The 23,695-nt window shown below is 47.4% G+C and overlaps 1 protein-coding gene across 1 annotated transcript; it reads left to right on the top strand.

Moving 5' to 3' along the window:
* Positions 1-19,381: 19,381 nt before the first annotated feature.
* Positions 19,382-22,965, top strand: LOC142785216 (uncharacterized). The gene is made up of 2 exons (XM_075883665.1): positions 19,382-20,019; positions 22,217-22,965. Coding segments are annotated over exons 1-2 (429 nt in total). The 5' UTR covers positions 19,382-19,592; the 3' UTR covers positions 22,219-22,965.
* Positions 22,966-23,695: the final 730 nt, after the last annotated feature.

The raw sequence follows: 23,695 nt of genomic DNA, 5'->3' as shown, positions 1-23,695 counted from the left end.
ATGAGTTGATTTTTTTATGTTCAACATTGTCTACGGCCGCAAGGCCTTTAACAACCACCGTGATTGAGCGGCTTTTGTCGGCGTGAGTTTGAAGTTTATCAAAGAAGCTGTTCAAGCAGTACGAAGCTGAAAATTTTAGTGTCACAATGTCTGAACAACTTTTTCTAGTGTAGTCATGGTAGATGAACAAATTTTGTTATTTGTGTAAGTTATTTTGCTTAATTATAGCTGGACCATTTCATGCCAAACGTCCCAGCCACTTTGGCGACCATCTGAAATGTATTTGAAAAAAAAGTGTGCTGACTTACTGCGTTGAAAACAGTGAGCTTCTAGAATATTTCAGCGAGAAAAAATTTTGTTCATGTGGCTGGCTTATAACTTCCTGGCATAATGCCGTCTGTGTGCTGTTTGTGGAAAATTTTGTTTTAAAACTACCGCTTATTTTTTCTAAAGCAAATTCGGTGTACCTGTTATGTAAATGTGCTTTTGTAAGGTACTTGAAGCGCAATAGTAATAGTGCAATTTTTTGCCACATTCGCTTCCAAGAATAAATCCAAAATGTGTTATGTTTGCATTTTTATTGCAATAATGCACTTTGTATGAATATCTGAGCAGTGAATACTTACTCCACGGAAGGTATATTTCGAGGAAAAAATATTTTTAGACCTCTGAAGCTGCTGAAATATACGAGAAAATATAACGAATTTCACAAAATCGGGAGTTTTGTCCGTATTGTGATGCAATTTGCTCCATGTTGTGATATAATATAAACTTATCATTATACCTAAATTGTAAGAAAATGAACTTCTTTATATAGTAAAAATCTTATTGCAAAAAGGACAGAAAAGAGCACTGTCAACTGAATTTTATTGAAGGTGCTTCGAGCGTTTTTATACTGAGCACAAGAACAGGGCTCATCTGCAACAACACATGTGTGATCATGACAAAATACTTTTAATCGAGAAAAAGATACTCTTTTTCGGAAAAAATAAGTGATGGTGTACTGATGCATTGATTCTTGGCCTTCCTGATAAACAGTTCTAAAATCTCTCATTTTTCCTGCTTGCTTTTTTTTCAAAAACCGTGTTTTATGAAACCTAGGACTACACTTACATTCTTTACGGTGTCCGGCCAAGAGACTACTATAGCCCTTAACATTTAAAGCATGCTGTCTTGCTTGATCATTGAAGCATTGCCCAGTTTGTCCTATGATACTTTCCCACATGTTAGCGGTATCTCATACACAATAGATTGGCATTCAGTAAACCTATTCTAGTGACGAATGGTGCAAGATTGACAATTTCTGTTGCTGTAAGTACATGCGCTTTTGCAGGCTTGCAAGGGGTGGAAAAACACAATGTCATATCTGCTGGCTCTTTTCCTAAAATTGTGAGACACCTTATGTACGTAGTACCGTGTAACATGCAAAGGTCATTGGTCATTCTCTTTTTCTTTTCGTCCTGTTTCCTTTAACTTTGCTTTCTGCGGGAGGGTTTCCCAAACAAGTGCGATGAAGCTGTTGGGGTATTGGCTGGTGCTATCAGCCCAGGAGTGCTAAGAATGTTCTGCCTTTTGATAGTGGGCATTCAATATTAGTAGAAAGAGGAATTGATACCACATGCATTCAGGCCACCCTTCAGAAGTCATGTTAGCACAAGGGTGAGGTCAGGCTTAAAAACCAGATTAAAAGACTAAAAGATGCTGGATATCCTAACAGAATCATCACACCCGTTTGCGAAACCCTTTTGCAGAAAGTAAGGATAAAGAAGACAGGACTATCAAAAAACAGTGACCAAAACCTTTGCACGTTATACCACAACACGTGTCTCACAATTAAAAAAATAGCCAGCAGATATGATATTAACGCGTTGTTTTCCACCCCTTGCAAACTCTCAAAAGTGTGTGTACTAAACAGCAACAGAAAGTCAATCTTGCACCATTCGTCACGAGACTAGGTTTACTTAATGCCATTTTAACGTTTGTAGAAATATTTTTTATCATGTAAAACAATGATCAGTGCATCACTACTCGTTCACTTATTCTTTCCGAGAGGGAGGATTCTTTTCACAGTTAAGATTATTTTGTAGTGCTCACATGAGTCGTCGCGCATGAACACAGTTCTTGTACCCCGTATAAAAGCGCTTGTAGCACATTCATTGAATTCAGTTGACCGTCGGTGCCCTTTCCTGTCCTTTCTGTCTCTTCCTGAAGTTGTCGCGCTGTGACTAGCACACAACCACGATGAACAAACTCGCCCAAAATAAGCTCTTGTTACGTAACACGTAGACCGAGTTTCGTATAGAAAGAAGGAGCGGTGCTTTTAAAATAAAATTTTTCACATACAACACATAGATGGTATTCCAGGAAGTTCAGAAGGTAGCCAAGTTACCAAATATTTTTCCTCTCCTAAATATTCCAGAAGTTCACTATTTTCATTGCAGCACGAGTTTTTCGAATACATTAGAGATGGTTGCCAAAATGGCTGGGACATTTGGCATAAAGTGACCCAGCTGTGTCATTAGCCATAATTATGCATTACCTCTTTTGTTTTTTGTGTGTCCTGAATCCGTTTTGTGTTCGTTTTTAGCTTATCCTGTTTCTGATCATTGTATTGGTTTTTTAAGTATTCGCTAAAGTTATATGTGCGAAAACCCGTATATGTTTGCATGTACATCATTTCTCATAACCAATTGTTATACATCGAGAAATGCAAAGCATAAACAACTGTGATTGTATACATTTGAAGACACTATCCATATATATTTTTGTGTGCATCACTTCTTGGGAAGATTGTGTAAATGAAGACGTATATAGTGAAATCATGGTGATTGTATATATTTAAAAGAACTATAAGTATATATTTGCCTGTATTTCATTCCTAATTATCGATTGTGTACATGAAGAAGTATTAAACTGGAAACCACTGGGAGTGTAGATACTTGAAAGAATTATGGCCATATATTAGCGTGTATTTCATTTGTAGTCTCCATGTACTTGAAGCAGTATACTAAACTGAAACCGGTGTAATGGCATGTTTCTTAGAATTGTCAATATAGTGAAACTGAAAAAATATAATAAACAATTGAGGTGTTGCGTGTGTAGTGTACGTATACGTCAACATGTTACACATCTGGTGAAAAAGTTGTGTGGCAGAGGAAAAGTTTGTTTTATTTGCCTATTAAATAAATGCAATACGCAAGGGCAGCAAGGCCTAGTTTTCTGTAACGTGCATTATGCATATACTGTGAAGTATATATAGATCCAGCACAAGTTCATACATGATTGTACGTGTTTATATTTTTGCCCACACGCAATGAATGGAGCTCGACAGGTGGTGCACCATTGATAATCAGGACCACTTTCTTCAAGTAGTGTGTAATCAGTGCATACTGATATCTATTAGTGCAGACTAAAAGAATACTGGCACCCCTGCCATGGGCACTCAACACCCTTGTGCACCCTTCTCGCACCCTCCTCAGAGGGCGCTAAAAAGTGAAGGACATCGAAGGCACCCTTTCTTAAGGGTGTTTTTGTAACACCTTACAGTTTTTTTACATATACACCCTATTCGAAGGGTGCATGGAAAAGCACCCTTTTTGGAAGGTGCTGAATTAACACCCTTAGAATGTCGTCCATGAGACAAGCTCATTTACAGCCTTCTGGGTGTAAAAATTTTTACTGTGATGGTATTCGTTCAGTTCTATAATAATTGCACGCCGTTACCCTCAAGATTGCGTATGCTATATAAGCCTTAGGTATTATATATTGGCGTTCATAACCGTCATTCAGGGTGTGCAGGCAGACGACCCACAATCTCTGAGTACGCACTACGCAATACACCACGGTATAGGCACCAAAAGAATAAAGTACCGCTCCGGTTACCTCTATGCGAGATTTCGACTTTCTAGCTTGAACTGCCTGGCTTTGATTAGCCAGCATCATTTCAAGCAACGCTCTTTCAGCGCTTGAGGTCAATACGCTGAACTGGTATTCTACAAAGCGTTTGTTCTTCATACACCCGAATATTTCTGCTCTCGCACTCACGTTTAGAGCAAGAATTCATAATCTTGATCCCAGTTCCCTCCTGTCGGCGAGGCCAACATATAGCCGCGTGATAGTTTTGTCACAGCTGATGGCAAACGAACACTGGTGGCCATCATGTGCTAAAAATAAAGGCTGGATGCTAACGTACTCGGCATTTCTACCTAATCGGTTACACTCCCCCCTTCCGCAAAGATCGCTACCGCCTGCAACTGACAGAACTTTTTATCTATACCGGCCATTGCGTTTAAATCAAGATATCGTTCACATTTTAACTAATAAATAAGACTTTGTATACTTTAGAGCCACTTGTTTAGCTGAAATTGTCTTCCGCATTTGGTATCCGTCCTGTACTCTGAAAAAATTCAACTGAAACACATGAACTAGTGCTGTGCCATCGATTTATGAGCAAGCCATTTCCGGTAACAAAACAATAACAATGATTATTTCATACATACATACATACATACATACATACATACATACATACATACATACATATGACATACACACATACATACATACATACCTCTCAGGTAAATTGGATCGCTTTGCGCAACAATATATGCGTGGGTACCAAGCAAAATAACACTTATAGGCTCTGAAAACGAAGCCTTCTAATCAAGTTATTGAAATGTGGCCGAGTGCCGTACTATTGACAATTGTTAATTCCACTGAGAATATTATACACCCGAGAGGATGGCTGGGCGTACACGGCTACTACGCATCTACGCATGCAAAGGGGCTGGAATCGGGAGAGCAATCGTTTGACAGCACAAGAGAAAAAACGAACAAAAGGTTACGTGGCAAGCGATATTATTACATGGAGGGAAGGACATGTAAACTCCAGCTTTCCTCGCCCCGCCGCAGTGGTCTAATGGCTAAGGTACTCGGCTGCTGACGCGCAGGTCGCGGGATCGAATCCGGGCTGCGGCGGCTGTATTCCCAATGGAGGCGGAAGTGTTGAAAGCCTCTGGGCTCTGATTTGGGTGCACGTTGAAGAACCCCAGGTGGTCGAAATTTCCCAAGCCCTCCACTACGGCGTCTCTCATAATCATATGGTGGTTTTAGAACGTTAAACTCAAGGAAATTTTCTAATATGTCTTCTGGATTGGAGGTGTGGACTCGCTCGCTGGATTCCGTGCCGACCGGTTGTGCCCTCGTGATCTCCGACGTCAGCAAAACTCTGGCCCACTGGGCTGGCCCTACGTCATCTTCCGACGCCGACCTCCGACGACAGTGTAGCTCTGATCTACTGGACTTGCCCTACGCCATCTCCTGACACCGACAAGAGCTCTCGCAGGTGATGCCCCATACTCGGACTCCTGTGACCATGTTTCCATCTTTCCTATCTCTCCTATCCCCTTGATATGTCCTCGCACACTGGCTTAGCGCATCTTTCTCTCTATATATATACTTTAATTCTATTGTTTTAATCCCTCCTCACCCTCATTCTTTGTGAGCTACTGTTGAGGCGTCGCACCATGATGCAGACAGTTACGGGGCTCACTTTTCTCTTGCTTGCTCTCTTAGAACCACTCCAGTGGAGGTGCGCCCCGATAAGTGACGCCCGTCGCTGCCATATTGGAAAAGTAAAGACTCAGAAGCAGACGACAAAGTGCGCTTCATAGCTCCGCCCTCGCAGTGTCCTTTGGAGACTGTGACATGCTTTTGTAAAGCAGTTAAAGATTTTACAAGGTCATGGTGGCTTCGTGCGTCGCTTATGGCTGTACAAATCGCTTCAAGAAGATGCCTGGTATCTTTTTTCAGGTGTAGGTATTCTCGCTTCGTTCGCTGACGATCGCCTGTTTTATCACGTATTTTTCGTTAAATTAAAAACAATATCAAAGGTTCTCATACGTGTAATACATACGTATAGCTGTATAGAAGGTAAATTGAACCTTTAAATGCTCGCTGACACGACATTGTTCCCGAGTTTTAAGTTTATGAACGAAAAACTTGTGGTCTGTGGCTGCAAGTATCAAATATTGGAACGAGTAGGACGTCTGGATGCCCTTTGAATTCCCAGTTTTCTGGCGTTGTCTTACAAGGCGAGACTGACGGTGTGCATGCATTATTTTTTGGCGAGTGAATATTGAGTTTGGCGCATGTTTATTGAGGAATTTGCAAATGTAGAGAACAATTTTATCCCATGATTGTTTGTGTTACAGGTTTTTTAAAGACAGTGCAGTGCGTTATGCCCGGGAAAGTGCTGTTCGTAGAAATAGTTACAGCGCGACAGACGGTGACCACCTCTGTTTGATTCACTTCGAAGAATGCCGCTACGACAGAATGGGGCAGACAACCAGACTGTGGCCTGGCTGTGCACCTTCGATTTTTGCTGCTTTCCGAGCGCATCTGCAAAAACATATTAGTTTCTGCCTCCTTGACGTAGCCTCAATTAAATGTAGTCACAAAAATAAGCAAGTGCGTCTAAAACATGATTAGACACCTTTGAAATCTGTTCTATTTTGTCGACGAAAGCGAAACCGAAACGCCGATAGACGAAGTTGTCAAAATGAGTGAGTGGCGTTATATCAAACGTTTAAATACCTTGTTTCTAGGTAGTTAAACTACCTAGAAACTACCTAGGCTGCGCTTGCTAACTGAAGTTGAAAAATATTACGCATAACTAACGCTACTGCAATTGTTCTTATAAACAGTTTATTTGGGGTATATGTCTCCTGGAGTTGGTCGGTTGCACGCGAAATCGGTGCTTCAGTTTTCGTTCCTCTTGTAAACTGGTTACAATTCGATAACTCTATAAAATTGCTGGTGACTCCCAGTTCACCTAATTACTTCTCTTTTCTAAATTTAGCTTTAATAATTTCAACTTCCTTATATATATTCGCCGGTAATCTGCCGACACACAGACTAGCAGATTTATGAAAGAGACGAGCAAATGTCGCGTTCCCCTTGATCTTGAGTATCTGCAGGCGCATTCCTTAAAACACGCAATATATACTACAACCCTTTTGTCCCACAATAGTGCACCAGCAAGCTCGATATGCGAAGCGTCCCTCGACAACAGATTATTCTGAAAGCGTGCTGCTGACAATGGGTGCATGAAATATTTTTTTTATAAACAAGAAGAGGCATTTATTCGTTGGTCTAACTTAAAAGTGTTTTCCATCTCATTTTTTTATCGTGGAACTGCAAACCGACGCGCGCAACACGCGTATTTCATTGCGGTCTATGGCGGTTCCGCCCTGTTTTTCCTTTTGCAATATGGCCGCCGGTGGCTTCACTTGTCCCTTTGGCGGTGGCCGGGACTGCTGCTCCAGAGGTTCTATAGAACCTCCTTTCTATCCAAGCGGCAGCAAAAAAAGTGTGGCGGAAGTCACTTCTTCGCAATGGTTACTATGGCAATGTGGGCACGCCGTCGATGCCCCGTCATGGCCGCGTCGTCTCGCGTCGTCGGCAAATCACAGCTTTGATCGGCTTGTTGTCTGTGAATCTGCATCTTTATGAGATCGTTTTGTTCGCGGATGACGTAAGGTTTTAGAAGTTCATCCTACAGTGAGTGTATGTCGTCGCGCTTGTGTGCGCAGCATTCAGCGTGCCATCGCGAGGGGTTTTCGAAGCCCGCGACCGCTTCTCCAAGAAGGCTTCACTGTTTGCCTTCAACCCCGTGCTGCTGCACTCCTCCGCGATGAAAGGACACATTTTAGAGAACAGAACGACACCTTCGGCAGCTCTTAATGTTGGGCACAGTGGTGACCCGTTTCTGTGCGCGACGGTGACGATTGGAAAGCATTGGCCCGGTGCTCTCACTGAACGTTGCATCGTCAAGAGCCTAACACAATTGTGATTCACACAAAGAGGCGATTTTTGAAGCTGCTTGACGTGTTCAGATTCTATTGTGTTTTGTGCGAGGTGTTGTTATATGGGCTGAAGTTCTCTTCGAAGCGGTCATACCCGAATGACCGCCCCGCCCAACTGTAGCTTTACTGAAGTGCCACTGTATGTTTGTGCAATTGTATGAAACTCTATTGTGTGAATGTCATGACGCACAGATGCAAGGGGTAATCTGAAGGTGCAACACACTTATATGGAGGAAGGCCAATGCAGATGGCACTGTTAAATTAGGTCGCGTACTCTAACTTACCGGTTCACCTGGAAAAAAAAGTCCAAGGTGATTACCCTGTCGAGTTGCACAGTTTGTTTCTTGCATTCAACTGAATGGGCTTGAAGCACGTAACTAGAAGTTTATTTGAAAAGCTCAATAGCAACGTTTGCACACAATACAACTTTGTTCCATTTCCTGTACGCTCGCCTTGGCAATATACCGACGTATAAGTATGCAGTCAATTTACATGTCTCTTCAATACAGGTTGGGCATTTAAATCTGCAGCGCGCCCGTCATTGCGGTTTCTCATGGCAGTAGGAACGGAATCCTTGCGAAGGTGAACTGCCACTGGCACTGCCCGATTGAAGTGCGCAGGTGGAAAGTGTTTTGAGCACACAAAAGACCATTTCGTTGGTTCCCAGTCGCGTTTGGCTGGGTCTAATGGCCTCTGTTCATAGCCTCCTTCGACGGGGATCTTTGTGAAACCTGCACGAAAGCAATGATAAATGTACGCGAATCCGCTGATATTATTTACACATGAACAAATAGTCATAAATAAATTGAAACACATATGATTTCACGAAGCGGACAAAGCGAACGAAAGAAATACTCCGGCGCTAGCTGTTCCGTGTTGTCAGCGTCGCAGTTAATTGAGCTGTGTTGTATTGCGCTCAAGAACTGTCACCAAGAGCTGTAAATAAACCCCAGGAGCACTACGCTGACGGATGCAGTATCGTGCATTATGTTCTGCGAGGATACTCTCGATCATACCGTACGTCGAACATTATGAAAATTCAATACACTCACCTGTGGAAGCTGTCGCCTGGTTCCCGATTTATGGAGAGCATCGCAGCTCCTTAGCCGATGCAATAAGACGTATCGCTTTCCGGCTCGATCAGCTGGCGATGTCCCTGCGCTATGGCCAGCGCGACGCGATATCAGCTCCTAGCAACGAGATGAGCGTCCCCACAAGTGCGAGGAGGAGCGCTCGTACTCTTCCCTACTTCCGGCTTCACAGAATGGGACGTCACGGCCTCTTTTCAGTTTTTTCCTTCCTCCATGGTGTGGATAGAGTGAGCTACGATGACGCATTTGGTAAGGGCGCCACCTAGCAGTGTGTTAAGGTTTTGAAGAAAAGTTGCACTACTCTCATTAGAGACACGACAAATACGACGGACGCGTAGAATTGACGCTTTAAATGTACAAATGGGAAGGATTCCATGGTCATGATGCATTATTAGACTTTACCAACACTACTGGGCGTAATTGGGCATACGAACAGTACCACAGTTATCAAGAGTACATACATACATTAAGTGGGAGGAGTGCTACTCGGCGAACAAATTGATTCACATGTGATCCGCTCTATGAGGGCCACTGTTCATGTGTTTAAGAAAAAAGTTTGGTAGCAAACGGTGCGGTGTAATTTGCAGCGTTATAGGGTCACAAGTCACATGCAGCAGTTTTCGGTGAGTGTTTAGCAAAAAAAAAAGAATGTTTGACAATTTAGAGTATGATTAATTCTACTATGGGAAAGATTTGGCTGTCCATCTACACCTAAAAAGGCACAGTGCGTTTAGAAAAAGTGGTTATAACGATCAAGAGTACACGGTGCTATACTGTGGGAGAGATGAAAAGCTATCCTTCGAGCCTTACATAGCACGGTATTCTTTCGAGATGGGTCACTCAGAAATGAGCCGGACATTTTGAGCAGCTCTTCTTAAAGAACGAGTGATCCGCTACTCAGTAAATGTGAGCCGCAGTTCTCCAGCTCACTGCGAAGCCAACTGACTGACCCGCCGCCGCTACCTGCTCGCGGCTCTCCGACTGATCCGGCTCGGCAACTGACCCGCCGCCGCAACCCGCTCGCAGCTCGCGGCTCACCTACTGAGCCGACGATTGAACGGTTCAGCGGGAGCCAATGAGCGAAATGAAGGACGGTTCTCTCTCGCTCACTCAGAGCGGAGGATCCCTGGGCTTTCGCTCTTCCACTGACCCGTCGGATCCGTACTATCCGCATAGAGTACCTCTATGCCTTCCGTGAGCTGGCTGGGTCTGAGTGAGAGTGAGTGCGGCTGTCTCACCATCTAATGGTGTTGAAAAAAAGTGGCAGTGGCTTAGCTCAGCTATGCCATGATATACGTAGCGTTAGCAAAGGTTCAGCTGAATATTCTTAGCTTTCCAGAGTGTCTAAGATTAGCTTGATTATCACGCTTACTGCTGCTGCAATGACACACACATGGCATACGTATTACGTGGCACATGAATGTATAATTTCTGCTCAACGTCCAGGTAGCTTCTCTATTGCCACAAAGACGGCTCATGTCAGTGAAGTAACACGCTGCCGTCTCTATGGCCCCAACACGGTATTCGGGATTGTCTGTCTTTCTGTGATAGCATAGCAGCGCCCGCGCTGGCCCCATTATGTCTGTCAAGGCCATGACAACACTCCTCTGGAAAGCTTTTCTGATTGTCCAGAATTAGCTTGATTATCACGCTTACAGCTGTTGCAATGACACACACACGGTATACGAATTATGTGACACATGTATATTTATTTTGACGGGCAACTACTTCGGCATCCCATGAGTTAAGCTTCTCCGCTCTACTGCACCGTTGAGCAGCATTCGCACTCTTCTTCTCCATGGCTATACCACGCTGGCAAACGCCAGTCAGAGGCGCTATCAAGCGGCTTCAGCGCAGTGTCAGATGGCCATTGCACAGGCAAGGCGCGCGCGTCGGCGTCCATATGTCTACCATGGCTATGACGGCACTCCTACGGAAAGCGCACACTAGCGGTGGCGAGTCACGCGTGGCCGCGGCCGAGTGCGAGGGAGGTGCCGGATCTGGTGCCTGACACCACTGATCGACTGCGCAACGCATCTAATAGCGCGCACACAGGTGGCGGAGTATCATTGCGCATGCTCAGGCCAGTGCCACGCTAAATTGGCTCAGCGATGCCAGTGTGGCTAACGCTACAAAAAAGAAGGTGCTGAAAGGCATCCCTCTGAGATGGTAAACGGGCATTTCTCTCAACATGTCGTGCGCTTGTCACCTCGGAGGCTAGGTGAAAGGCGTTTGTGCTGCGTGCTTTCTGCCGCCTAGCTGGCTTCGAAATCCGTAGAAAAATAGCAGCATATCCACGGAGTGAATGATGGATAGTGGGGCGAAGCATCCGTCCACCCATTCGTTCTTGCTTCCGTCCAACCATGCGTGCGTCTGTGTGGCCGCCCGTGCGTCCATCCGCCCATCTGTGCTTGCGTCTATTCATTCGTCCATACGTTCATCTGTGCGTCCGTCTCTGCTTTCGTCCATGCATCCGCTCCTGCGTCCGTCCATGCGTCCATCCGTACGTGCAGCCATCCGTGCGTCTGTCCATGCATCTGTCTGTGTGTCCGTTCGTCCACCTATTCAACACCCTTAATACCACCATCTCGCATCTTTTCATTATATATTCCTCATATAGAAGCACCGTAATCCAGCGGAAATTCCAAGGACTGAACGAGAGGAAGCACACGCACACGTTCTTACGGCTTGCGCTTCGTGTCTACTTCCCACATTTAACCACATCGAGTTCATGGTATATACTAGTTCACTGTATTCATGACACTGCGGCCCAACGCTCGCTAAAACTTGTAAAACTTAGGAGGTTACGCCCAGCGAGTATAATGCAGCAACACTTTCTTGTCTTCTGTGCGTTGTTGAACAATGAAAAATTCGCAGCGTGCGTGTTAACTAAAAGCCAAATTCTCCTGTCTCTCATTCCCCCTTAGCAGCCATTTGCATGTATATTGAGCATTATCTTTTGTTGTTATAAAATGCACAGAAGAAATTTCCTACCGGCCCCACCCTGGAGGTCAGAATGTTATGCTTGTTACACACTAGTACAACGGCTACGAGGGACGAACGAATGCCGCTATAAAGAGCTATAAAGTACACGTCTGTTTGGTAACAACAAATACGGGTGCCGCTATAAGAAGCTTCGCCCTCGTTGTCGTTGTTAGCGCCTCAGGCCGTCCCTGGGCTGGCGGACGCCCGTAATGGCAAGCCAGCCCCCGCAGAAGGCGGTAGCCTTTGACGTAGTCGTCCCCGAGGGGACTAGTCTCGAAGACGTCGTTGACGCGACGTCTTCAATAGTAGGAATCGAAGAAGTGTACTGCGTTCAGCACTTTGGAGGCCGGAACTAACAAGTTACCGTCAACAGTGAGGCCACACTGGCCCAAATCGTAGACGCGTCGCAGCTTATCATCCGAGGAGAGCGCATCGCCATCGTACCCCTGGGACCCAAAGGAACCCAAGTGACCGCCCTGTTCCTGCCGTGCCGCGTACACAGCGAAGTCCTCGACCAAGCACTCTCTCCCTACGGGAAGGTGCTGCACATCACGAGAGGACTCATGGGATCGCGCCCACCCGTGACCACTGGGACGCGATACGGCCGCATAGAAATGAAGGCTTCGTCACCGGTGCCCAACTACCTCAAGGTCGCAGGCCATCGAGTAACCTGTGACTATAAAGGCATCCAGCGAGTGTGCCGTTGATGGGGAGACAGTGGGCACTTCCGCATGAACTGCACAGCTCCGTTTTGTGGAAGGTGCGGCGTTTATGGCCACGACGGGAAAGGCTGCTCGCTGCAGTGTCGCCGTTGTGGGGACCCGCATGCCACCGTGACCTGCACCATCAGGCCATCGTATTCCGAGGCGGCATCCAAAGAATTCCCTCCACTTCAATCAGGAACGCCATCTAAGAACAAGTGCGACGATTCGTCAACGCGAGCCGCGGTAACCGGCCACGACCAAGGTGCGCCAATCGCGACGCTGCACCAGACGCCCACTGCGTCCCCGACAATTCCGGACCTGGTAATTCCTCCAGGTACTGAAAACTTGAGTTCCCACCGTCCTGTGGCCATCTCTGAGGAATCGCAGGCCAAGCCCTCGTCAGACGAAGCGCCTCGTGAGGACGGCGTCTCGGATGGAAATATTGCATGTGACGCTCCTCGCGTTGCTGCTCTGCCGACAACAAGCGCAGGTGTCATCGAGGAGTCTACATCTCAAGACGACGACGCCTGCATCTACGAGGACTCCAACAGCACCGCGAGTGAGGTGCCCCTATAAATTGACGAAGACACCAGCCCCCGTGACATAGGCCAAGAAAGTGGAGACGCCTTTGTACCATCCTCGCTCAAGAACCTGGACTCCAAACGCCACCGGATAACTACTCGTGACTTAGAAGCCCCACCAGAGACAAAAGTCCCCTGCGGACTTCGACGCGATCCCCGAAGTCCCGAGCCTCCGGTGGATCGCCTGGCCGGAAAAAATGACAAAGCCACTTGCGGGGCACCGGCTCCGGAACGTGATAAAGGTACCCTTACATTTGCGTGATCCTATACTATGTTTTCATTTTTCCCATGGCTCTTACTCTAAAGGTTATTACTTTTAACGTTCAAGGTTTCCGCAATCCACAAAAACAGGCTGAGGTATTGGCTTTTGCGCGTTCAGTGCACTGTGATTTGCTGTTCGTGCAAGAAACAAATTTTTTCAAGCTTTCTGATGTACTCGCTTTCAAGCGCGCGTTCAATATTGATTGTTTGTTTTCGTACGCCAGCACGCGTTCGACTGGTGTCGGAGTCATTATTTGTAACCGAGGTCTCTTACGTGACCATCATGTTTCCTTCGATGCCTTCGGACGCGTGCTGGCGTTCGACTGCACCTTTTTTTCGTTTAGAATAAGACTTGTTGCCGTGTATGCCCCAGCCGCACGCGTGAACTCAAACGCGTTCTTCCAGTCTTTTGACGCGTTCTTTTTAAATTCTCAACATGTGGTACTTTTAGGGGATTTCAATTGTGTCTTAGACTTACACGCAGACATTCGAGGTCCGGGTCGCGGCCGGTCAAACTGGAATGCCAGAGAACTCGAACATCTAGTGCAGCAATTGGCATTGAGTGGCATTCATCAAAGTGTGCATGACAGTAATTATGCCTATACTTGGTGTCAAGCAGCGTCAAGCATCCGATTCGATCGCGTGTATGCATCCGCCAGTCTCACTACCTACGTTCACGACACCGGGGTAATGTCATTGCCACCGACACCAGTGTACATTAGCGACCATCGGCCGGTTATGTTTTCTCTCCGCCTGCCAGCGGGAACGCCAACAATTCACAGACCATGGCGTCTCGATGGCCGCGTCCTACAGGACTCTCAGGCCACGGAGAAATTATCCCGAGCGTTACGCGCATCGCTCATTGGGGCGGATGTAGGTGATTGAGATCGCCTCAAAAAACAGTGGCGCTATCATTGCAGTGTGTCGGGCAGAGGACTTTGCACCCGTATGTCGAAATATGCGTCATTGTAAATCCAGAAGATACGCATTGCCAATCGAGATCCCAGTCCTTCCACTGTAATGCGGGCATGGCAAGAGGAGCTCGTGGAACGGTACCAACGAGCTCCTCGTGCCATGCCCGCATGGCAAGAGGAGCTCTTCTTCACTCTCAGCTGCAGCTTGGCGCTGTAGACGTGCACCGTGTGCGAACCCTGAGGTGCTAAGGTATGCACGAAGAGCTCTGCTTTCTCCACCAGGCTCGCCTGCCCAATCGCTGAACTCTCCCGCCCCAGCTGCTGTGGGTACGCGCGACTTTCAGGAATTCACTCAACACTTTCAGTCAATAGCTCAATCTGGTGCTAATGTCTGTTATCCAGGATCCGTTTGTTCGCATCCTCTGCTAAAAGATTTACCTCATGATTCCAACATGTCAAATGACATCCTGCTATCACCGCCATCCGATGACAAAATCAAGGGCGCATTAGACGGAATGAAAAAGGGATCGGCCCCAGGGCCTGACGGACTTCCTGCAGAGATTTATGTACAGTTCTGGCCCATCATTGGTCCAACAATGTTACGCGTCATTCGCAAGTGTTTACGAAATATTACACTTCCAACCTCTTTCCACAAAGGCCGTTTAACACTAGTTCCCAAAAAACCCCCAATGTCCACGCGACCAGAAGATTGGAGCTCTATTACCCTGCTCAATGTAGATTACAAGCTCTTGGCTAACGTTTTGGTGCGCCGAATCAGCCCATTTTTTGCAACATTAATCACTCCCCACCAGGTCTGTTCTGTTCCGGGCCGAGAAATACACACCCATATGTGGTTAACGCGTGACATCATTCAATACACCATTAGCCGATGTGCGCAAGGACTGTTGGTTTCATTAAATCAGGAGAAAGCTTTTGATTTCATAGAACATGGCTACATACTAAATGTTTTACATGCATACGGATTCCCTGATAAGTTCATTGACCTCATCCACGCGATGTACACTAATTTGGAAAGTATCCTTTACTTAGATTCCCGTGAGAGTCACGCATTTAGAGTCACGCGTGGGGTCCGTCAAGGGTGTCCCCTCTCCCCAGTGTTATTTATCCTTGCATTAGAGCCCATCTTAAGGGCCGTTGAACATCAACCGCAGATTCGTGGCTTACTTCTACCCGGTAACACTCAAGTAAAGTTCGCTGCATATGCAGATGATATTACTCTATATGTACATAGGGAACAGTCGCTGCAGCATTCTCTTGATACATTACATGATTTCGGTATTATCTCCAGTGCAAGGTTAAACTTTTCTAAAAGCCAGTATTTTTTCATTGGCAACCCCAGCGGTCGTATCAACATCACGTCGACTTTGCAGTGGTCTCCTGAGATTTCAATACTCGGAGTTACTTTCACTGTATTTGGTATACACGATAGCATCGGGTCATCCGTTGTACAAACTCTTCTAAATGATATCAAAGCAGCCAGGTACTTCCAATTTCCCCTCTTGGAACGCCGATACTTAACTCAAACAGTGTACCTAGGAAAATTTTGGTACCTTTGGCATTCTGTTAAACCACCGCTCCACGTCTGCAGGAAAGTGCAAAGCTGCATCAGTTCATTTTTTTGGTCTGGTGGCACAGAATTGTTGAGATCAAGGCGGTTTAGCATTCCCCGACGTTTCCGTCATGGCTTCTACATTGTGCCTCCGCACTCTATTGCGAATACTAAGCAATGATGACATGCACATTCTGACACTGGCTCGCTACCATCTGGTGCCATCACTACGTGTCTTCTTGCCGGATAGCCAAATAAGCAAAGGTACCCAATCAACTGAATTTCCACCTTTGTATAGAGCCCTTCTGGGATTTCACCAACGTTTGGAAGCTACGTGCCCAGAGATAGAGGTGGCCGATTCTAAAGTGGTGGACACAATGGCCGCCCTTCTACGGCCCTTGGTGCCCCAGCATCGTCAACCTGTATTGAACCGCGCTTGGAAACTAATAACTGCCACAGTGTTGCCAGGGCATCTCAGAGACTTTGTGTGGAGGTTGGGCTGGGACTTGCTCCCCACTCGAGATCGGTTGCAGCAATGGCAGGTGGTTCGCACTTCCACTTGCCCCAACCGCGTCATGGTAGAGACCAATCGACATGTGACGTTTGAATGTGTGGTTTCCCGCCGTTTTTGGCGTGCGGTTAATGCTGATTTGTGGGGACAGGCTGTGCGAACTTTCGTGTCCAACGGCCTATTTCCGCGTAGCCGCTTCGCCGCTCTCTTAATATTTGCGGGGCTATTCAGCCTTTGGAGAAATCGATGTGAGGCCGTAGCTGCCAATTGCCGCCGGCGTGCTTTGTGGCCGATACTGGGGAGAACGAGACGAGAGATCCTCGCGTTCCTCTCCGAGGAGCTTTTCTTTCTCGGGGAGCAAGAGTTTCTGCGGTATTGGTCGTGCCTTTTCGTCAAGGTGGAACACGAAAGGATACAACTCATTTTTCGACTGACATGGTGCTAAGCAGCGCCCGTTGAGTTGTTATATATGATTTCATTTGTTACAAATTGTGTTTCATTTTGGATCTATTGTATCGTTATACCCTTGTATTGTGATATCACATTGAATACTTGTGTACATGTTTGCCAACATAATCATGTATATTAGAGCAAATGTCTTCACTGTAACGTAGTGATGTTAGTCCTGAAATATAGATGTGCCGAAGTGTATGTGCCCTGTTACTGGAATGGTATGAAGCCTTTGTGTTCTGTACATGCTGTAAATAATTTTTTTCTAAACACAAAAAGTCTAGCGTCCAGCGTTCGCGGAGCGTGCGCTGGCGATCTCGGCTCGCCTGTTTCATGGTTCTCCCTTGCTGTGTGCTTATCACATGTGCTGTTCGTGCAGGGTGTTTTGTCGCTCAGATACTTCTAGAACTAGTTCCGCAAAATAGTGCCGACGCCCAAAATAACGGTAGGTGAGCGTACTTTTTGAGCCGTAGTTTTCATTGTGATTTTTTTGCGTCCATATCAACTAGCACTACTTACACGTTTTCTCCAAAGTGGACACAGTTAATATTTTCGAAAGTGAGTGAAATGAAAAGCGTACAATTGCAGCGTTTACGTCACTCTACAAACAAGCAATAGGCAAGCACGTGCAACGTACAAACTTACAACGGCCATGGAGCTGTATGTTTGAATACATTATTTACTTTTACTCATACGGTAGTTTAGGACGTTACACGCCACATATCAATCAATAAATCATTCTTTACATTTTTGTCGGGCTAATCACACGTCCTCGCTTATAATCGCGTTTATGAGGCTTTAGGTAGATGTATGAAAAGTTGTATTGCTCTGTTACGAAGAAACACGTTCGTTTAAGCACAATTTGCCGGCGCTCTTCATCATCTCATTGAAAGGTGTCACTTTTCTTCAGAACTGAAGCGTTCTTTTTAGGCTGTTCCAGAAGGCCGCAGCTAATCGGTGTGCAATGAGTACAGCTGAACAACTGCAGAATCGGTTCTTCTCAAGTGCAATTATCCTTCGATATTACGTGTTCCCTCGGTCCGTGTTTTCCATAGCACTAGTTATATGAAAAAAATAACAATAAAGTGTGGCCAATATTAGTTGAGTTTAGCTTGAGCTTATTTTGACACATTTAGATGTTTACATTATAGTTTTATTTTAGGTACTTCACCTACTTTTATTGTTCTCACTATGCTGTGGATGTTTACGTTTGCTGGTTGTCATGGTAATGACATAAAAGCCGAATCCTGTGCCGTATCTTGTGCATACGTCAGAAGATCTTGTGCACTTTTCTCAGTATAAGTATGTTTTTTATTATGTGCTCAGGTGTTATATTTTATACCACTGTTATGTAAGCCCCCTAACCTTGCTGTAAACTTTCGTTTTTAGTGGAGGAAGACAAAGTGATTCGTTTACGGAACACACCTGGCTCGTCTTTGTGCTTTTCTGGATTTTTCGCCGCAGTCGTGGGGTCTATCGCTTCTGTTGTATTTGTTTCGTTTGTAACGCCAGCAAAACCAGCTGCGCGCGCACCATTTCGTTTGGGCCCTGTGCGCCGTCATTTTCCCTTTCCCCCTCCCTTCACCCTCTCCTAATGCCAATGTATATAACCATGCTGCGGACAATAAACGCTGTTCGTTGACTGCCTGACCATCGTCCTTGCTGCTTAGCTGCGCGCGCCTGAGTTACGACAGTGGCGACGAGCCCGGAAACCACCCATGCTGCCGTGAAAGTTGGAGCCGACGGCCTGCCGCAACAAGTACCGGCGACCATGACCAGCCTCCAGCTCCCAGTGTTCGACGACACAAGAGATAAGTGGAAACCATACCTTGTTCGGGCTGAAGCGTATTTTGAAGCAAATGCCATTACTGACTCCAAAAGGCAGAGAGCACTTCTGGTGGCAGCACTCAGCACGCAGACTGTGCAAGTGCTAGCGGGGCTAATTGCACCTCGGACGCCGAATTCCCTTACTTACGCTGAAGCGGTCGCAGCATTAAATGACTACTACGATCCCAAGCGTCACGAGATTGCAGAAAGCTACGTTTTTCACCCGTTGCCAACAAGAAGGGGAGTCGGTGCACGCATTCCTAGTCGAAATACGGCGCATAGCAGACAATTGCAACTTCGGAAGTGCGTTGAACCGGATGTTGAGGGATAGCATTGTTTGCGGCGTACGCTCAACTAACTTGCGCAAGCAGTTACTGGCACATAAAGATGTAACCCTCGAGAAGGCTGAATCAATGTCTATTGCAGCCGAGGCAACCGACAGCGATGTAAAAGATATGAGTGCAGAGCCGCCGACTGTGCTAAAAATGCAAGCCCATCATCGCTCGCCCTCTCGAGGTAATCGCACACTAGGCGCGTCGCATGACTGCGGCCGATGTGGAAACACAAAGCACGACGATAACACCTGCTGCTGGGTTAACGCACGCTGCTATCACTGTGGGCGGCGCGGTCATTTGGCAAAGAAATGCTACAGTGCTCGAACTGATGCAAAGGTGGGAAGGCGGGCAGTGAGTGTAAAGACACTGACAGTTGAAAGCGCGTCTAGCAACGACGACCTGGATAGCGCACACGTTTGGACGTTGATTTCGGGAAGAAAAAACGGTTTGGAACCACCCATACGCCGCACGTTTCGATGGGGCAACGTAGACCTTGCCATGGAAGTGGATACGGGTTCCCCAGCGTGCGTCGTATCGCGCCAAGTGTACTATCGACACCACGTACAGTGGCCGCGTTTACAACCACCACGAATCAAGCTGTCATGTTACGCGGGGCAGCTTCCGGTGTTGGGGGAACTCGAACTCCCAGTGAAGTATAAAAGTGTATCTGTGCCTTGCCCGCTCATCGTGCTTGACTGTGCAGGACCCAGCCTATGTGGCCGCGACCTCATTGCTTTGCTTAGCAAGACGGGCGTTCCCATTGGAGACCTGACTGAGCCGGACCCTACAGCAAGCGCCGAGCCAAGCGACCCTATGCTGAACCGACTGCTCGGCGAGTTCGAGGATGTTTTCTCAACAGACCTTGGACTAATCAAGGGTCCACCAGCCAGCCTAAAACTCAAGGAGACAGCGACACCGAAATTCTGTAAGCCCAGATCTCTTCCTTACGCCTTCCGCGATAAGGTCTCTCGCGAAATTGATCGGCTGGTGTCACTTGGTGTTCTATCACCCGTGCAACATGCAGAATGGGCTACACCTATTGTGGTCGTTTTGAAAAAGGACGGGAGTGGGAGGATATGCGGTCACTTTAAGGCTACCCTTAACCCGGCATGTGAGGTGGAGCATTACCCTCTTCCGGTGATAGAGGACATGTTCGCAAGCTTAAACGGAGGCGAATATTTCAGCATCTTGGATTTAAAAGATGCATACAATCAAGTGCCCCTTGACGAAGCGTCCAGTGAGCTGTGCGTCATTAACACGCACCGAGGGCTTTTCCGGTATAACAGACTTCCGTTTGGAATAGCTTCCGCACCGGCCATTTTTCAAAGAAAGATGGATGCAGTACTCGGCGGGCTGTTGGGTGTTCAAGCCTACCTTGACGACGTGCTAGTGTCAGAAGGCAAGAGTGTTAACGGAGAGCAGCTTAAGAGAGTGTTGGAGCGGTTTCGAGAGCAAGGCGTTAAACTTAGGATTGACAAACGCAAGCTTCGACAACCTTCTGTGACTTACCTTGGCCATCGTATAGATCGGCAAGGCCTCCACCCCATTGAAAAGAACGTAGACGCCATCATGCAAGCCCCGCGCCCGCGTAACGTTAGCGAATTGCGCTCGTTCCTTGGCATGCTCACGTTCTACGCACGTTCCTGCCCAACATGTCGACTGTGCTCAGCCCCTTGTATCAGCTCATGGAAAAACGAGCCCGTTGGGAATGGCGGGAACCGCAGCAGTCAGCGTTCGAGAAAGCGAAAGAAATGTTGAAGAATGTGCAGCTTCTCGTTCATTTTGATCCCAACAGGGAACTGAAGCTAGAATGTGATGCTTCCCCGTATGGCGTGGGTGCTGTTCTGTTTCACTCGGCGGGAAATGAGCACATACCAATCGCTTTTCGCTCCAGAACGTTAACAAAAGTGGAGCGAAACTACTCTCAGCTGGAGCGAGAAGCCTTGGTACTGATTTTTGGCGTTTCTCGTTTTCGTGACTACCTCCTAGGTCGGCAATTCATCCTGGTAACCGACCATCAGCCACTGCTGGGACTGCTCAAGCCTGACCGCCAAACGCCGCCGATGGCCGCCGCGCGCATTCAACGGTGGGCACTGTTCCTAGGAGGCTACCAGTACAAGCTACAGTGCGTTCTGGGGAAACAACTCCTGACAGCAGATGCCCTCAGCAGACTACCAGCCCCGGCGGCAGCGGAACCAGTAGCCGAAGGGGAGCCTCCCGAGTACGTCCTGTCGTTGGAGGCCCTGGACTATATAGTGTCGACGGTATAGGTATAGGTGTAGGTATAGTGACGACGCATATAGTGGACTATATAGTGACGATGGTATAGGTATAGGTATAGTGACGACGCACGAGTTGCAGGAGCTCACTGCCAAGGACTCGTTGTTAGCCCGTGTGGCGGAATACATCTTGCATGGCTGGCCTCGAACAACAAGTGGAATGGCGCCCGACTTGCTGCCCTTTTTTGATCGCAAAATGGAGCTGTCGATGGCTCACCGGCTAATCTATTGGGGCAACACAGTCGTCATACCACGGAAGGCGCAGGAAAGAATGTTGCAGCTGCTACATGAAACACACCAAGGCCCCTCGTCAATGAAAGTGGTGGCACGGTCAATGTTTTGGTGGCCAGGGATGGACAGGGAGATTCAGGAATTGTCGGCGCAGTGTGTAAGCTGTGTAGAAAACCTGCCCATGCCTGCGGCAGCACCACCGGTGAGTTGGCCGAAAACGGCCGAGAGGTGGTCTCGAATCCACATTGATTTTGCGGGCCCAATAGCCGGCAAAATGATACTTGTGGTGGTACATGCTCACACTAAGTGGATTGAAGCAATACCTATGATGCATGCGAACACAGCGGGTACTATTTGCTGCTTACGAAGTCTGCTGTTTTGTCGGTTCGGAGTGCCACGCACAATTGTGTTCGATAATGGCACGCAATTTACGAGCCAGGAGTTCGCCACATTTTTAGCAAGAAACATTATTGTGCACTTGCGTACAGCGCCTTTCCATCCTCAGTCGAATGGAGCAGCGGAAAGAGCAGTGCGAACCCTTAAGGATGGCTTGCGGAAAATGCAAGATGGCCCACTAGAAGATAACATCATGCGCCTGCTATTCTATTACAGGAGGACCCCGCAAAAAGAAGGAAAGTCACCCTCGGAGATGCTTCTCGGTTACCAGCTGCGGTCCCGTCTTGACACCTGCCTGCCGCCCAGGGTGAGAACTGGTCGCCGGGTGCTGACGATTGGACCATCTCGCCAGGAAGCAGCGTTTACGTGCGCAACTACGGTGCCGGTAAAAGATGGACGCCTGGACGCGTAAAAGCTGCGTCGGGGGCGAAAATGATAGCAGTGGACACACCAACAGGGTTAGTGCAGCGTAATATCGACCAAGTCCGCCGCCGCCGGAAATCGACGCCGGAGTCTGCAACTGCGGGGACGACTGAAGGCGCGGACGCTGAAGCTGAACCTGTGAGCGTGACTACTCCTGTCCCGTCTCCTGCGTTGCAACGCACTTCCAGGCGGAATGAGCAAGAGCGAAGCCCAGAGCTGCCGGCCGCGGATGGTCGGGGTGAGTTTTCCCCACCAGCTGCAACGGAGCCTCCAGTCGCTACGGACGAACCCTCGCCTGAGGTGGTCCTGCACCAGCCAACACTGAGGCGATCGACAAGAGTTAGGAACCTGGTACAACGGTTCCACTTTTAAGAGGAAAGAAATGTTGTATTTGTTTCGTTTGTAACGCCAGCAAAACCAGCTGCGCGCGCCCCATTTCGTTTGGGCCCTGTGCGCCGTCATTTTCCCTTTCCCCCCTTCCTTCACCCTCTCCTAATGCCAATGTATATAACCATGCTGCGGACAATAAACGCTGTTCGTTGACTGCCTGACCATCGTCCTTGCTGCTTAGCTGCGCGCGCCTGAGTTACGACAGCCAAATATATCGTGGTGATGGATGTTCAACCTCACGGGGCACCGTCCGAGTCCAGTTCGACCGTGGGGACTGCTTCGAGGAAGGGAGGAAATGCGTCTAGTGAGAGTGAGGACACTGAGCTGTACTCCGCATCAAGCGACGAGTACTCGGACGACGGCTTCCAACCCGTCCTGTACCGCAAGGCTAAACGATGGATCATCAATGCATCTTTGGCATCAAGCACGACCACCGTGAAAACTGCCCCTCAGCAATGGCGTCACTCTATCCTGTTTGTGCCGCTGAAGGCTACCGACAGTCTACGCGGGCTAAACAGGCAAGCGCTCTCTGTGTATCTCGAGAATTTTACGCCAAATCAGATCAAAGAAGTACGTCTAAACGCAAGAAGGAACATCTTGGCAATTGATGTGCAGAACCTACGTGCGCTAAACGTGTTTCAGAAAGTAATGAAACCGGGTAACGTCAATGTCAAGTCTATAATACCAGCTGATAGCACCACTTCAACAGGAGACATTTATGACAGCGCCACTGAAATTCCAAACTCGAAACTCTCAGTGCTAATAAAACCGACAAATGAAGATAACGTCATTGTAAATGTGAGCCGCCTTGGTAACACATATTGTGTGAAAATTACGTTCAAAGGGGACTGTCTCCCCTCCGATGTGAAGGTTGGCCATTTT

The sequence above is a fragment of the Rhipicephalus microplus genome, unplaced genomic scaffold (assembly GCF_043290135.1).
Source record: "Rhipicephalus microplus isolate Deutch F79 unplaced genomic scaffold, USDA_Rmic scaffold_19, whole genome shotgun sequence".
In the NCBI taxonomy this organism is placed as follows: Eukaryota; Metazoa; Arthropoda; class Arachnida; order Ixodida; family Ixodidae; genus Rhipicephalus; species Rhipicephalus microplus.
The sequence above is the reverse complement of the archived record's forward strand: the minus strand, read 5'-3'. Positions and strand labels throughout refer to the sequence as shown.

Bases quoted from the DNA above. Each gene is read 5' to 3' on its own strand.
- LOC142785216 (XM_075883665.1), top strand. From the start codon at position 19,593: ATGGAAGTGGATACGGGTTCCCCAGCGTGCGTCGTATCGCGCCAAGTG.